The 16,515-nt window shown below is 40.4% G+C and overlaps 2 protein-coding genes across 3 annotated transcripts; both read right to left on the bottom strand.

Annotated features, from left to right (window-relative positions):
- Nucleotides 1-3,133: 3,133 nt before the first annotated feature.
- ccl44 (chemokine (C-C motif) ligand 44) lies at nucleotides 3,134-6,384 on the bottom strand. The gene is made up of 5 exons (XM_086223465.1): nucleotides 6,254-6,384; nucleotides 5,154-5,283; nucleotides 4,416-4,563; nucleotides 4,191-4,269; nucleotides 3,134-4,083 (listed from the first exon to the last, which is right to left on the bottom strand). Exons 1-4 carry the CDS (start codon nucleotides 6,315-6,317, stop codon nucleotides 4,231-4,233), a joined length of 381 nt encoding a protein of 126 aa, XP_086079591.1. The 5' UTR covers nucleotides 6,318-6,384; the 3' UTR covers nucleotides 3,134-4,083; nucleotides 4,191-4,230.
- A 7,260-nt stretch (nucleotides 6,385-13,644) lies between these two features.
- pole4 (polymerase (DNA-directed), epsilon 4, accessory subunit) lies at nucleotides 13,645-15,581 on the bottom strand. 2 transcript variants are annotated; one of them, XM_086224138.1, is made up of 4 exons: nucleotides 15,184-15,578; nucleotides 14,597-14,681; nucleotides 14,454-14,495; nucleotides 13,645-13,887 (listed from the first exon to the last, which is right to left on the bottom strand). In XM_086224138.1, the coding sequence occupies exons 1-4, from the start codon at nucleotides 15,430-15,432 to the stop codon at nucleotides 13,874-13,876; spliced, it is 390 nt and encodes a 129-aa protein (XP_086080264.1). In that variant the 5' UTR covers nucleotides 15,433-15,578; the 3' UTR covers nucleotides 13,645-13,873. The 2 variants fall into 2 exon arrangements, with proteins under 2 accessions (XP_086080264.1, XP_086080263.1); XM_086224137.1 differs by lacking the exon at nucleotides 13,645-13,887 and adding an exon at nucleotides 13,924-14,355 and having other exon boundaries at nucleotides 15,184-15,581.
- Between the last annotated feature and the right edge of the window lie 934 nt (nucleotides 15,582-16,515).

Genomic DNA, 16,515 nt, shown 5'->3' with positions numbered 1-16,515 from the left:
TATAATTTTTGTTGCTGTTGTTTTTAACTTTGGGCACCAGACTGTTGTGTAGTTATATCAGTGACATTTGTAGCTTTTTTTTTCCCCTTTTATTGTTTTTTTTTTTGTTACTCCCAACAATGAAGTGGTTGTAGAATCATATAATTGTTTTTTTTTTAATTTGTTCAATATTATCTTGGATATTTTTTGTTTGCTACAGTTGGTTACAACACCAGTACACTGCCCACATAAATATGTAAATATATCATTCTATCACCTTACATATGTTTAATTTATATGATATTTTGACTGGAATAAAATATTGCAAGCAATTGTTTTTATTCTTGTGTGAAAAGGTACTGTGAAGACAGTTTGTGAATGCCTTGAAGAACTGAATGTACAGCAGCCTCGTGCTTTCGGTGTTAACTGTTTTAGAAGTGAAAAGTAAAAGCGAAAATATATACATTGTTCATTTTAAAAGCTCTTTTGACTTTATGACACATTTATAATGACTTAAGTTCTGATTTCTTGATGTTATTTCAATTTATTAAAAATGTTTGTTTTTTTTTCTCTGCAAAGTCCAGCTTAACCTTTTGTTGGAAGGCAAAATGTGACAAATAAATGGCTCAGGAATTGATATGTCATGCTTATAATTGTGTTTGTGGCTACCCCTGGTGGAGGATATTCTCCTTTCCAGTGGCCCTGATGTTCAGATGGGTCAAATGTTACAGTTTGTAAGAGCAAGTTGACAGTCAGCTATTTCAAGACAGTTCTTAATGAAAATGCTTAAATGACCTTGTTTTATAAAGATTTGGAATATTTCAGAAATCCTCACTATTGTTAGAATTTTTTAAACTGACTCACCTCAAATGGCAAGAAAAGAGTATTTTAATAAATGTGGTTAATCCATCCATCCATTTTCTATACCACTTATCTGTTAATGGTGATGGTGGGGGGGGGGGGGGGGGGTGGAGCTTGTCCCTGCTGACATTGGGTGAGAGGGTGGGGGTTCACCTTGGACGGGTCACCAGTCCATCGCAAGGCCATCAGGAGCAATTAGGGGTTCAGTATCTTGCTCAGGGGTACTTCGACATGGTCACCGGGGGAAGTGAGGATCAAACCAGCGACTCTACAGTTGCTTGACAGCCACTCCAACTCCGAACCATGCTGCCCCACTGCGGTTAACCCATTGGATGGATATCACGAATTAAATTGGCAGGCTGCCGTATTTAATGTGGAAAAAGTTTTTAATTCATATGTAATTTATAATATTTTTAGGTGATACATGTGTGGGTATGTACTGAGGAAAAATATATTTATATTTATCATTTTTAATGTCATTAGAGGGCAAAAAGTATCAAAACAGCCCTCTACTTCTGAGGGTATAGATGACACCTAGAACACCTAGAAACTCATTTACACCTGTAAAATCTCACCTTGGCTCCTGAGAGGCGTTACAAAACAAGTCCCTATGGCCTTGTTAGTGCAGAGACTGAACTCAGGCTAGCTGTGCTAACAATGTTAGCATGCTCATGCAAAGCAGTTGAGTCAGAATGTTTCCAGTTCTTAGTTTTGCATTATTGCATAAAGGTGATGGGAGTGTTATGGATTTGTGCCAACTTTGAGCTGACATGCTCATAATTTTAGAATGCATGCAGGAAAATAAATATTAGACATAATTATTTTTGCAACTAAATCATGTGATAAAGTTGTTGCAACTTATCTCATATCTGCACCAAATCTCAAGAACGTATATCCAACATTTGTTTCACAAAAACTAAGATTTTCAGTGCATTACCAAAATATTACATGGAATTCTATGTGCAGCAGTGGTTCGCACTGTCGCAGCAAGAAGGTTCCAGGTTTGAATCCCGGCTCCAGCACAGGATCTTCCTGTGTGAGACTCCATGTTCTCCCTGTTCCTGTGTGGGTTCTCTCTGGTACTCCAGCTTCCTCCCACAGTCCAAAGACATCAAGAGGGGACGAGGCTGATTAATACTCTAAATTGACTGTAGGTGTGACTGTGAGTGTGAATGGTTGTCTGTCTCTATGTGTTGGTCCTGAGATGGACTGGTGACCTGTCCAGGGTGAACCCCGCCTCTCGCCCAAAAGCCGCAGGGATAGGCTCCAGCCCCCCCCCCCCCCCCCCGCAACCCTTAACAGGATAAGTGAAAGAAAATGGATGGATGGATGGATGGATGGATGGATGGATAGAATTCTTCACCAACAGGGAGGTAAACGCTGCTAACATGGCTAACTGTATAGTAAATAACTCACAAGTTAATCCACTTGTGATTCGCTCATTAACCAAATCATTCGCCCAGATCCTTAAAATGACTCCTGACTCACACTTTAAACTGGATCAGTAGTGTCCTACCATATTGGACTGATATTATCAATGAAATGACAAACAGCATAACCCACAAACCTCTTAAAACCATTACAACCTAATAACAAAACATACTCCTGTTGTCAGCCAAAAGTTACATAACTTACAGCTAGGAGTTGATTAACATCAACAAAGTGAACCAAAGGAACTGAGTGAACCACCGATCACATGTGAGTCCCTAGGCTACGATGCATAGTTGTTTCCAAGAACACCAGATATGAATCTTAATCGAAGACCTGATGTGTGTGGGTCAATTGAGTCACTTGGCTTGTGGTTCATAGCAGTTTCAGGCAGCGCTGATCTGTATGGACCAAACACACAGTCAGAGCGGGTCACAGAGCTTCCTACCGGACGTGTGAATCCAACTGCAGTGAGGGAATCCCCTGGGGTGGGGGGGCTGAAGTCTATCTCACCTGACATTGGGGGAGAGGCGGGGTTCACCCTGGACAGGTCGCCAGTCCGTCTGGGGGCTCAGTATCTTGCTCAAGGACAATTGATATGGTCACAGAGATTAGCAAGGATCAAACCAGCGAGCCTTCAGTTGCTAGACGGCCACTCTACCTCCAAGCCATGTCGCCCCCCCAGCCTTAAATCATTTTGCAAATCGTTTAATAATCTGTGATAGGAAAACATGCTCCATTCTCTCACAGTATAGTATTTATGTAATATAGGACCCTATGAAAATAAAACATAGCCTGTATGTCACCGATGAGCAGCGATCAGGCAAACCTGACTCAGAGTTCACCATCGCTAACATCCACACAAACAGGCACTTCAAGACGTTAGTTCAGATTTGTTTATAAAATAGTTCACTTGACGTACAGTGCATTCTTTCACAATACAATGCTTGTGTGTTTCACACACAATTGAGCCCTCTAAGTTTTAACAGCCTTGTCATGTGGTGGACTGAATCATGAATGCTTTGGCATAGTTAAGTGATGAACTACTGGTGAAAAAGACAAATGCAAAGAGATTTAAATATCTGGTAGATGCCTGAGGGCCTTATTCACTTGGGGCTCACACTATAAACAGTCATGTTAGGAGACAATAAAATATCAGGAACATTGCTTTTCATCTAACACAGAATCAAGTAAAACCTTATTTTTGGATTTCACCTGTGTAACAGTCGAATATAGGAGGTCAAAGTGTGAACAAGGATTCTGAAACCTCAACTGAGACCTGGATTGTAGAAAACAAGGTGCAGATTAATATAAGAAAAATGTTCCCATATATTGCGCACATGAAGATTACTGTGACAATACCCTGGTCTATTTACGATGAGCGGAGTCATTACGCATTAATGAAGGTTTACAAGTCACAAATAAGCTTAACTTAGCTCGTTGTAATATAATAATAACATCACTGCTCATATATATTTCTTTTAAACTTCTCCTCTGGTCTCACGTCAGCCACGTAGAGGGTTGTAGAGGGAGACACTTCCAGGCAGACTCCGGCGAATAACAGTATGAGCCATTTAAAATAGATCAATTCAACGTATCTTACATGTAAATACTCCTTTGTTGAGACTGATCCAGCCACATGTTTAGGAATATTCCAAGCACAGTTCATGTTTAAATATGTAAAGCCATTTAAATGTGTATTGCTGCCCAGGTCTGGTCCAAGGGAGACAGATAGTATAGATATACAGAGACACAAGACGACTGGAGAGTCAGCAAACTCTTTTAGGATGACAAGTTGCTGAAAGTTTACTTGGCCTGGAGGAAAGTAGAAAGAACACAAAAGTATAGGTTGACACATTTGATGCAGGCTCTTTTCAATGCCATGCACTGAATTTATTTAATTAAAAGTAAAAGAACCTTACTTATGACTATTCATTTTCCTCCGTGAGTGACAGTTGCCTATCACTCCACGTTGAGAACAGCCCAGTTATTTTTCTTGTCCTGGTGGTGATAAAATCAACAACAAATAAGAATCCAAGATAACAAGATAACATGGAAATGAATTTCAAAGAGATCGCATTTAATCTTTAAGCAGACAGATTGGATCATTATTTTTGTTGGATCCATGAAGCTGTATAGTGTCTGACCTCTGACATGACGGGCAGGTTGTCGTGAGGAAGGAGCCACGTGGTTCGGTGGGCCTTGGTTCTCTGTCTCAGCAGGAGCTTTCTCAACAACCTCTTCACCTTACGGTCTCTGGGGTCCGCACACTTCACCGCCTTTTTTGTGTATAGACTTTAAAAAGGAAATAATATTTACGACAGAACATGAGAAAGAGAAAGGAAACATATTCAGCAGGATTAAAAAAACAACTTCACTCAGCTGTTCATTAAAACTGAGTAGATAAAACATTGATTCAGTTTTTGTCTTCTGGTGAAATCAAGTGAAATCAACCAGAAGTTGGATAAAATGCATTTTGAAATACTTCAACCAAATTGTTACAAGAATCCCGTGTTTTTGTTAAGTGGACCACATTAAAAGGAAGCCCATCACTCCCAGGCAACCTCGGATTCTCTGACCCACTGGAAACAATAGATATCACAATGCAACATGGTTTGCCTGACTAAACCCCGCTGCTCTGACTGACTGGCTGTGGCCGGGCTCAGCTGGCTCAGGAGGTATTTTCAGATGGCTTGTTATTCCCACATATTTCCTTTCTTACTTCCCTGGCAATTACAGCTCCAAGCCCCGCCATAACAACATGACCTGGAAAGATGACAATGCCTCTCAGCCCGGCTCTACCCTCCTCTAAAGAGCGGCATATTTTCCACGCCTGCAGATTGCTGTGCTCTTTAGCTCCAGGAGTGGATAGTTGAAATACTTGCATGATGGCTTGTATACTGCAGTCTGGCCCCTCTGTCTGCACCTCAAACCGCAACACATCCTTGGTACGCACCTTGCCCTGGGAATATAACATACAACACTGGACATCTCTCTGCATCTGTACACCTTTACCTGGGGAGCACACACCCACACGTACATACAGACACAGACAAACAAGCGCGCACGTGCGCGCGCACACACACACACGCGCACACACACACACAAAGAAAGATGTGGAAGTCAGAGAAAAAAAGCATGAAACATCAGGGAATTGGGAAGTAAAAGCAAACTAACTCATTGTACATTTTTACTCGAGCTTTACTTCTTCCTTGTGAATTTGGAACCTGGCAACATGAAGTTTCAAACATGACACACATTACATTAAAATCTGACTCAGAAACATTTGAAATCTGTATTCACAGCACAAAATCCTAAAATATTTCAGTATGATGCTGCTAGCACAGACTGGAACTGAATGTTTTGTTATCTGTGGCCTCAAGCATGCACATATGGACACACAAGTATGTCAGAAGAAGTACAATGGTATCCTACTGTGCTGCAAAACATACTACCATGCCAGTGAGATGGGAGAGGTAGGGAAAGTGAGAGAAAAGGGGTGTGCATGCGAGTGTGTGTGTGTGTGTGTGTGTGTGTGTGTGTGTGTGTGTGTGTGTATGTGTGTGCGTGTAGGGTGTGCAACAATGGCTTTGGTGTAAACAAATTAAAGTGTGAGGTAGAACAGCTTGAGCATTAAGAGCAGTAAAATAGGACAGTGCAGCTTTGTTATGCCACACATGATTTGGAATCAGATTCTCAGGCACATCACTGCACTTCCAGTCACATTTCAGGAACGAAACGACACCATCGCACACACTGACACAGTTGCGTTCTTGTGATTTCAGATGCTCGACCTCCTGTGTTCTGCCCCTCTGTTTACATCCATGCCTCCCTCCTGGCTCCTCCTGCCGCTGCTGCTGCTGCTATCATGCTTTCCCCTCTTCTCTCCTTTTCTGTCTTCGCCATCGCTCTTTTGCTACACTGTCCACCTGCAGGGGTGCATGCAAAGCTATGCAACACACACACACACATGCACGCGCCTTACCTTCCACAGATGCCAGGAGAATAACAGTCAGCGAGATAACAGTCAACATCTGCAGCATGAACATGATGAGGCTGGCAGAGAGCAGCAGAGGAGAGGAGGATAATCTACTCTGTCACCTCTCCCTCTATGGCTGCCTCTCTTATAATACTCCCTCCCTCTTTTTATACCTCCCTGCCCATCTCTTACTCACTCACTTCCACCACCTCTTTTTTTCTCTTACTGTCTTTCCCTCCCTCCCACCTTCTGTTTATCCATTTTAAGTCATATTCACACTTCCTCATTGTCATTTTCTTTCTCTTTCACACTCATCTCACTTCTCTTTCCCCTTACAAGCCTCTTAACCCAGGGAATCACGCCTCATTTATCTTATTTTTTACTAAAAACCCCTACTCACCCTGTCTCTGGGTCTTTAAGTGCAATTTTGAGGAGTGAAATAGATTTAATGGGTGGAGCATTATTTCCCATCAGCTGGGATGTTTGGTATTTAGATAACCTGACAGTGATTAATTTACAAATAATAATCTAATAACTCTGGTTACAGCTGTATATTGTAGTTGTGGGAACTGGATGGAGCTGACTCGGCTCATCTCGATCAGCCATGCAGCAAAGTTATGTGGGAAAATGCTGAGCTCACCTCGATACTCTGATAAACTGTATTCACAAGCTTGACTCAATCCTAACAGACAAATGTATCAATTGAAAGGACGTTGGGATGTTGTAGATGTGTGGTGGTACACGTGAACCCAGCTCTGGAGCTTTCTCTTCATTTCAGAACTTGTATTTTGAGAGGAGAATATTGCTGCTTGTCTTCTTTTTTTGATCTTGCTCTTTCTCCTTCTCTTTTACTTGTAATAGTTTTCTAACTGCATCTGCTCATTTTAAAAGTTTGGGTTCTGTCGTTGACCTCTCATGTTTAGTTTTTAGTTCTAGCTTTCGTGATCATAAAAACAGCTTTCTATGCCGATGACATGTCTCTTTAAGGTGTCCACACGCTGTATGATTTGAGCCTATTTCTGACATGATGTTCTTTCTGTGTGACACACTTTGAAGTCCTCCCAAAACCAGCCAGACCCATCAGGGGCTACCAATTGGCTGTTCGTCATTTAGAGGCATTTGAGATGTGTCAGAAAGTTTTATTAAGCCGTCTTTATGCTCTCCCATGGTGGAAACTGATTCCTCATCAGTGTTTTTGTTCTTACTGCACCTTATTTTCTGTCCACATTATGTGAGAAATGTGGGTCAGGCCATGCGTGTGTGTATATCTGATGCGGAAGCTTTCCTCTTCCGATCGCGACAGACACAAACGAGAGTAACACTGGCTTCAATACAACACACACACACATATATATATATATATATATATATATATATATATATATATATGTATATACAAATACAAGCAGCTCATTCTTTAGCTATAACAAGCTCTTCTTCAAGGTGCAAATCAGACACCTTGGAGCCTTCAAAAGCACCTTTCTTAACAATTAGTAATTGCGAGAATGGTCCACAGGTGTCGGCCAGTGGTACTGTGTAGGAATTCAGATCATGGCATGACGATCAGGCTGTACAGTGTGAGCACATGAGATCATCAGCTTTGGCTTCACATTGCAAAATGATCTACTTGTACAGTGTGAGCTGGAATTACACATTTCCAAAATCAAACGTGCCAAGCTTTATGTTCAGTTTGAAATTCACAATGTAACTAGTTTGAAATCTCCCATGACAAATGCCACAAATTTTGGTCAAAATTAAGGAAAGCAAGGCTTTTAATTTTGTCTCTAGCGTAAAGCACGTTCTTGGATGTCTGGCAGCAAATGTGAAACCTATCTGGGGTGTTTCCAGTCTTTGTTTTCTGTCTTTTTTATGGTTTGGCTCATGTCATACAGCAGTGTCAAAAAGTAAATGCAATACATTCGGCCAATTAAGTGATTCAGATGTTTGGAAAATGACCTTTTTAAGTTTTACAGCCCCTCCCTGTCCGCCCATAAATCACAATAAAATTACTTGGTTTCCATAACTGAGCACCACAAGAATACACTGGCATCAACATCTATTACAGAGCGGTTCCAACAGAAAACAGCATCAGGACCTGATTACACCGAGAGAAACCAGATAATATGATAGAAGCTTGCATCTCTTCCTTAATGATTTTCTCTGAGGTGAAGAAAAATGACAGATGCCAAAGACAAATGGCCGATCAACAACAACAAGATGATTGATTGAATAACATCTGCAGACACTAAACTTAAACCTTTTTGCATAGTTGATACTTTGACTGACATGGAGGCTAATGATCCTTAATCAGTAATTGGATTTGAGCAGCACTCCAGCTTCATTCAGAAAACACAATATTGCTTCATTCACTTCAAAGGGTTTTGACATATTTCATTTGTAATTTGCACTGATTGCTTTCACAAAAAGAAGAGTAGATCTGAAAGTATGAAAAAAATTCTAGAATTTCATAAAGATTTGAACGCAATAGAGTGTAAATCAAAGGTGTGCCATTTAGAATTCTGCATAGTGGTGCTATGATTAAGGTTTGGTACAACAAAAATGTGGTCAGAGAGGTCATGGTTTAGGTTCATCGTTGTCGTCATGGTTACCAACTTAGCAAAGGGGAGGAGCAACACAACAAAACTCACGGACAATCACTTGTAAACAAGACAAACAGCAGTTTATCGTGTTTATGACCATTTTGTTGACCCTCTGTAATTTTTCCCTGAAGGAAAAATAACTAGTAAACACATGGGACGCTTGTGGGAGTGCAACATTAAATGTCAAGACAAATTAAAATGTCATTTGTTCACATATCAATCGGATCTACTAACGTTGTTGTTCTCCCCTCAAGTTTGTCCTGAAAGTTGGATTGACACCAAAGCCTGACATTTATAGCTAATTGATTAAATAGCTGGAGATGCTACCGCTAATCAATAGCAGATATGCTGGGACAGTTCTGATACTGTGCCATGTTATGAATGTGTAGCCAGTTAGGATCTGCAAGATACTACAATGCAAGAATGATCCAGGAATCCTGCTAAGTTCTACCACAAAAGTACCTCATTAAAAAAACACTGGGTGGTTCTGTTTTTATTTCACATACATACATATATGTGTGTGTGTGTGTGTGTGTGTGTGTGTGTGTGTGTGTGTGTGTGTGTGTGTGTGTGTGTGTGTGTGTGTATGTGTGTGTGTGTGTGTGTGTGTGTGTGTGTGTGTGCTGGAATTATGAGGGGAAATTTGCTGTAAAGGTACATTAAAGACATAAAAAACCTAAATTCAGTTGAAGAAATAAAACAGTACATCTTATTCCATTAGATTAAATGTTTTTGACATTCTAGACTTTGAGAAAAACACAAGCTGACAAATGTTAAGTTGATTTTGGCGGAGCAACAGTGGAACATGAGTCATTTCTCATGCAAGGAAATATTGCTTTAGGCACTAATGTGGTACATATAACGACCACATATTTGTAAGGGTAGATTAATATGAGCTTGTGGTTCAATAGATCGTGCCATTCAAGAAATCAACAAATTATCTTTTGGCTCCTGGATAAACTGAGCGAATACTCAGAGAAGAGAGGCAAAAATATGTCTCTTAAAGGCATATATAACAGAGGCATGAAAGTAAAAATATGCAGTCAGTGGACTGAGGGGTGAGGATGGGGCAAAAACTATGTACATGCGCACGCGTGTGTATGTGTGTGTGTCCATGTGCATGTGTGTGTGTGTGTGTGTGTGTGTGTGTGTGTGTGTGTGTGTGTGTGTGTGTGTGCGTGTGTGTTGGAGGGGTGGAGTTAACTGTTGAAGAATTTGACCCAAGAAAATCAGGTTGGAATCTCAGCTGCAAAAACATACCTTCCACATGAATACAGGTCTGCTTGTGAGCCGATACATTTTCTGCATATCTTTGCAGCGATTAAAATATCTCCTTTCAAGGTGTGCAGACTTACAAACATGCAGGCAGTCAAAAATAAAAGTTACAGTGAATAGCTGGGCTAATGTGTTCCTCCTTGTGGGGGTGGAGGGCCTGAGATGTTTAAAGGAGTCGTCTGGCCTCCTGCAGATGTTGGAGGGCTCCTCCTGAGGGATCTTAATCTGTACCTCCAAGGGATTCCTAAAGTATAAAAGACAAAGTGGAAATACTTTATCTCGTTTTTGGAATGAGCGAAACATTGTGTGTTTAAATGCAGATCGAAAGACAATAAAATGCACTGCACATTTCTGAAAATGTTTCGTCCTGGGCTAAAGGCATTGAACGTTCCGACAACAAACTGAATCTGAACTGAGAAGCAACATCCTTGTCGCTGGTTGTTTTTGACTTTTCTTGCTGATATTACACGTAACACTGATGTTTAAAGAAATGCCTGTGAATTTGCACTGCCCCTATTAGTTTTGAATTTAATTTAAGAATAAATCGATCGGTGAATTTATAAATTTACGGAAAAATGAATACAACGATAAGTACAAAGAACTGACAGTGCTTTCATGGATGCTTACAGTGATGCTAACAATGAATGTTGGCCTCATAAATCCATCTATGACCTGTCAATCAAATCCTTCCAAGAGGGAAATAGTGGGCAAAGCAAAGCTGAGAGAGAGAGAGAGAGAGAGAGAGAGAGAGAGAGAGAGAGAGAGAGTTTTTATCAGTAATGTACCAGAAGAAGAAAAAAGCTTAGACGCAGTTCTGATTAAAGTCTGTAAAATGTTGTTCAGATATTTTACTTTTTCATCCAATTCAATGAAATCCTGCTGGAAACTCAAGACACTTTAATGTTCATATAAAAATCACACGTTTGTCATTTTAGTTTAATATGTTAGTAACCGCATATTTGCCAATTAATACAACAGACAAAGTGAAAGCATATGCTTAGGGGACTAACATTCATTTTGTTGCTATTATTGGTCGGAAATTGTTTTGATAAAAAGACCTTTTTGATTGAATGATGGTGGTAAAAGTTAAAGTTATCGCAACAGCTTATGCAGTTAAATTATATTTCACTGACAAATCTAAAATGTCAACCACATTGTGGCGCTAAAGGCTCATCAGAGGACTTAACAATAATTACTCATTGAGCAGTCGGATATTACAGCCCGGACTGAACAGTGCGCTCATGCTCTGCATCATTACTAATAACATTCTACATTGTTTTATTGCTTCATTTAACCCAATTTGATAGTGGAATCCAATCCCATCTTTCCAAAGCCACAGAGGTTAAATTTATACTCAATTTGCCAGTTTTCATTCGTTTAACTGCTGATCATTTACCAGATTTGCTGTCCAGAATCTCCCTGGACAGGGAAATGCTCTGAATTTTCTTTTCACATGAGATTTTCTCTGAGGAATGTCTTTATTGACTGTGGGAATAAAACGATATCCAAGCCTTCAACATGCGATAATATGTTATTAGAAAACAGTACTCCATGTTCTCTTGTGTCAGTCAGGCATTCCTCTGCAGGGAGTTGACTGGTGCACCCTTGGAACCAAACATCTGTGCTTCTCACAGCTCCGTTTCATTACTCGCTGAAACATTAAACCCAGCAAGTCAGCTTAAACACACTCAGACATTTATTTTGAAAATTCATGCTGCAAAAACTCAAGGGGGCTTGACTGGGCCTAGAGTGTGAAACTAAACGCTTGGGATGTGTTGAACAAATGCCGTCAGGAAGAAAAACACACATTGTAGGTCGAGAGAATATAAGTACATTCCTAATACAAACTTGAGGTTTTCCCAGCATCACACAACCTCCTATGTTGAACAAAATATTCCCTTTTCACCGTATACATTGGCTTGCATGATGTGAGGGTAAAATTTACTTTAAAAAAAAGACAAACTGTTTCTCCATATATATTTTACTACAAGAAAATAAATCCTGGGATATCAGGTAGAGAAAAGGATCTTTGCCCTTCTACAACTTGTAGTTTTCTGTGCACTTATTTCATTCACAATTTTCCCACTCTTGGTGTTTACCTTAAAGAAAACATATGATGGTGAGGAATTTTACCCCTGACTTCCTTCCATCTGGGCCATGAAATATACCCATGACTAGGAATCCATGTTGGTATCGCTGACAAGTGTCAGATATTTTTTTCAATCTTTGCTCAATCTTTTAACAATTTGCTAAGTGAAAAGTGTTGCTTTCTCAGATGAACTGCATTCGGACTTTAAGGAAGCACAAAGTGAGAATATCATCTAAAAATGATTACACTGATAATATTGGCACCTATAAATATCGGCTATATATTTTATAAAATATCGGTACATCACATATCGGCAAAAAAATCCAGTATCCTGCATCTCAACCCAGAGAGACCATACATGTTGCAACGTAAGAGTAATGCTCCTCATCCGTATACATTTATTGAACATTGATCTGTTATAAGTTTGTTTGGTTCACTCCACAGGTCAAGCATAAATATAAATCGTTCGTTACAGACGGATGTCAGCAAAGATGGAAGTGAGGAGAGATGCAAGTCTCTGAAGCGAAGGCATCATCCCTCAGTTCAATCGACAATTCATCCAATCCTATTTTGTTGGGAGGAAGTATTCTTATCAGTATTTTAACCAAGGCGAGTCCCGTGGACAGCTCCTGCATTCCTGGAGGTCCCTGAATCAGCACCCTGGACAGCAAGCTTGAAACGCTTCAAGGCTGGGAGTGGAAACTGATCCACCTGAGCTGGACCGGGGGAAGCTGAAGTCATAATTGTGAGTTTATTCCATGTTGTTGTTAAAAACCCTCCTCTTTGCTGAAGATGATCGATTCATGAACGTCAATTTATTCTCATTTATCAAATAAAACTCATTTTGTCATAGTAATGCTGGTCATTCATGCATCTTCTTGATGGATTGTTTGTTTTTTTCTCACTTACAGCTCTTCCGAAAGCTCCAGATTTACTCCGAGTGGGAATATTTAATGTAACAAAAAGCAACTTCTGTGAAACGGTAGGTAAATATTGCAAAATAAAAAGGTCACACTTTATTCTGTTCAAACTCTGAATTCACCTGATATTTCGTTCACACAATCTTCAGGACTGAGAATGTGCAGTTTTGAATGTGTTGCAGCCTGCGACTGCAGAGAACGCTCGGGACCTCCTGAACTTCCATCCATCCATTTTCTTCCGTTTATCCTGTTAAGGGTTGTGGGGGGGCTGGAGCCTCTCTCAGCTGCCTTCAGAGAGGCGGGGTTCACCCTGGGCAGGTCACCAGTCCATCACAGGACCAACACCTAGAGACAGACAACCATTCACACTCACAGTCACACCTACAGTCAATTTAGAGTATCAATCAGCCTCGTCCCCTCTTGATGTCTTTGGACTGTGGGAGGAAGCTGGAGTACCAGAGAGAACCCACACAGGAACAGGGAGAACATGGAGACTCACACAGAATATGCTCGTTTAAAACTTTATTTCAACAATTTGCAAATATTTACAAAAATTTACACATTCCCACTGATGTTTCAAAAGTGAAGTATGAAAACTCTTCATCCATAATTGTAGAAAAACATATACAAATATCCAATTGGAGAGTCGTTCTTAGAAAAGTATCAGAAATGTTTACAGAAAATGTCCCTGTATAAAAGACAAGTTTACTGGATGGTTGCAGATTTGCTGATGTCAAGTCTGTCAATCTAATGTTCCTGGAAAGGAAATGGAAAAGCAATAAGCACCAACAAAATAAAAGAGCACGAGTCTCTACAACATGTTCACACATCTTCAAGAGCATAAGATACGGCCAATTTTCTGCATTTTCAATGAATAAATCATATGGAATCAGCAAATGGGAGGTCCTATTTCTTATATGTTGTATTATATTCTCAACTGATGACAGATATTTCCTCATATTTGATGTTATTCTTTTACTTTTATTAATAACTTCCTCAAAGACAAATGCATTGTTGTGGTTTTGTGGATGTCCTCCTCCTTCATACTGTGATTCTTTATCATTCACTGTTGTGTGGACGAAAGCCAATACAGCAAGTGAGCCTGCGTCCGTAAATCTGTAGCGGCCGTTCATGGACTCTTCACGCAGTATGACTTGATTCATGATGATGCAGTGAGAGAGGTTAGCGTGTCTGAGCTTACATAAGATGTGGTGGCGGGCCTGTCTGAAATGAATCAAGTTGAACTAAAACTCTTATAGTTCCATGGTAATAAGATGCACTGAAAGACAATGCATGACATTGTTATTGTTGTGAAAACTTACCTTCAAGAAAAGCAAACTCATCAATGGCCTCTATTGCGTTGTCTGCAGAGAGACGAGAAATAAAAGACTGGGTCAGCGCTGTATCAACTTCACGGTGACATAAGTCTGGTTTCTCTACCAGGAGGATTCCTCACAACACTCACCCAAGTCTTTTCTTTGTAAAGTTTTTCTCTTCCCTTGCTGAGCGTACACCAAGGCATCTTTGGCGATCATCTCAACAAACAACTCCTGTTAAGACATCAGAGCATTCAAATTTGGACAAACTACCACAGGCCTGGACAAGCTGTTAGTTTATTATTACAGCTTTGAAACGAGCGTCCCTCTCACTTTAACAGATTGACAACACGTTCTTGCACTGACAAATTCTAACATCCAACTTCCTGCAAAGCTCAATCATGGTACTTCTCTTTGTGTGTGACACGTGTTGGTTTGGTTGTCAATATAATTATAACTATCATGCAAGTATTATTACATTTAGTAATGAAACACAATCAACTAAATTCAGTAATTGTACGCTAACTAGTATGAGTGATCAGCAGAACAGGTGGGGTTTAATCTAAACTGAAAGGGAAACATCAGATGTATTTACAATAGCACACGCATAGAACTGAGGCTTGTTTATTTAACTGAAAGATCAGCTTGTAGAAAAAATATATAGATTGATAGATATTTCTATACTAAAACGCCTCTGTTAAAACATGATCATTCCGGCTGATCGGTTACGTTTTACCGTGGCTTTAGCAATGATGAAAACAGACTCCTGGCTGGCGAGGGACACGTCTGGGTCCGTCTTCATCAGAGCCTTGATGCGGGCTAGCGGCAGCTTGGACAGCCGGTTGTGGCTCACCGCGGCCGCGGGGCCCGTCTGTTGCTGACTGCCCTCTTCCGCCGCCTCGGCCCCGCGGCTCTCCTCCTCGCTCCCGCACCGGTCAGGGTCGAGCTCCGTGTGGGGGATTGGTGTAGCCAGCGTAGCTGCCATGCTTTTGTGTCTATCACACACAGAGACAATAAAACCCGGTCTATTCTAAAACACACACACAGAAGACAGAGAAGACAGTTTTGATGCTACATGACAGAGGTAACGGCGGCAGCGCGCCAGGCTAGCATGTGCTTCCGGCTGTGCAGCGATTGGTTGGTGAACTACCCGGGTGTCCCGCCTCTTCCTCTCCCGCCAACTAATTGCCGTCACTGATTGGACGGAATGGAAACCACGATCCTACCAATGGCTGGGTGTTGACGCCAATCAAGGAAATTTGCTATTTTGGACGCTGACCAGAGAGGAAGGGGGTAGAGTAGATTTTCCGTCTGAGTAAGAGTATATTACAAGTAGCTTGTTATATTCCTACCAAGCTTCACATACTTTACATTACGTAGGCCTGCAGGAAAACTGAATTCCTATTAATTATTTCTGGCATATTCAAATAAATTTCAAGTTTATATAAAAAAGCAACAAGCCAAATACCTGTCAGATGTATCTAACGTTCTTCCACAGCCTCCCCCTCTTATCTAGCAATGCACATGGCCAGTTCGAGATTGATCGGCTGAATGGTTGTTGAATTAATCCAGTCCCATCAGACACACGCTGGTTTACTGCTTAATTTGATGTGGATTGAACAAAAGCATTTTAGAGGTAATGAGCAAGTAGTCAATTGATAAAAAATAAAATACATTACTCCAGTAGTAGAGTTTTCATTTATAAAATATGGCATTCATATTTTTATTCATAAAAATATGACTTATCTTTATTGTAAAAGACAAAAATCTCTGTATTTGTCTGTTTCTCTGTGTCAGGAGTCAGTATTCATCATGGCGGAGTAGTATGTTATAACTCCATTCCCTTGCTCATTCTTATACACCATGTTATGAGTTAATTGTAGCTTTCTCTTAAGGATCAAACATTATTTAAGTATTTTCACCTCACTAAAAACTAATATAGCTTTTGGACATAACTCTTTTTATCAAAAGGACGATACCATTTCAAAGAGTTGCCACAAATTTGCTCTCACCAGCCAGAAAGAATCCCCAACAATGTCATACAACCACCTTTCGTGACTGCACTGTT

Source organism: Aulostomus chinensis, chromosome 14 (genome assembly GCF_037954235.1).
Source record: "Aulostomus chinensis isolate RoL2024-O1b breed Wild chromosome 14, RoL_Achi_v1.0, whole genome shotgun sequence".
In the NCBI taxonomy this organism is placed as follows: Eukaryota; Metazoa; Chordata; class Actinopteri; order Syngnathiformes; family Aulostomidae; genus Aulostomus; species Aulostomus chinensis.
The sequence above is the reverse complement of the archived record's forward strand: the minus strand, read 5'-3'. Positions and strand labels throughout refer to the sequence as shown.

Excerpts from the sequence above, each read along its gene's own strand:
- ccl44 (XM_086223465.1), bottom strand. The coding sequence starts at position 6,317 with ATGTTCATGCTGCAGATGTTGACTGTTATCTCGCTGACTGTTATTCTC. Across the intron at positions 5,284-6,253 it reads TCTCCTGGCATCTGTGGAAG|GTAAAGGTGTACAGATGCAG; the intron begins GTAAGGCGCGTG and ends TGTGCTCCCCAG. Across the intron at positions 4,564-5,153 it reads TGCAGTATACAAGCCATCAT|TCTATACACAAAAAAGGCGG; the intron begins GCAAGTATTTCA and ends TCCTTTTTAAAG.
- pole4 (XM_086224137.1), bottom strand. The coding sequence starts at position 15,432 with ATGGCAGCTACGCTGGCTACACCAATCCCCCACACGGAGCTCGACCCT. Across the intron at positions 14,496-14,596 it reads TTTACAAAGAAAAGACTTGG|ACAACGCAATAGAGGCCATT; the intron begins GTGAGTGTTGTG and ends GTCTCTCTGCAG. Across the intron at positions 14,356-14,453 it reads TGAGTTTGCTTTTCTTGAAG|ACAGGCCCGCCACCACATCT; the intron begins GTAAGTTTTCAC and ends GATTCATTTCAG.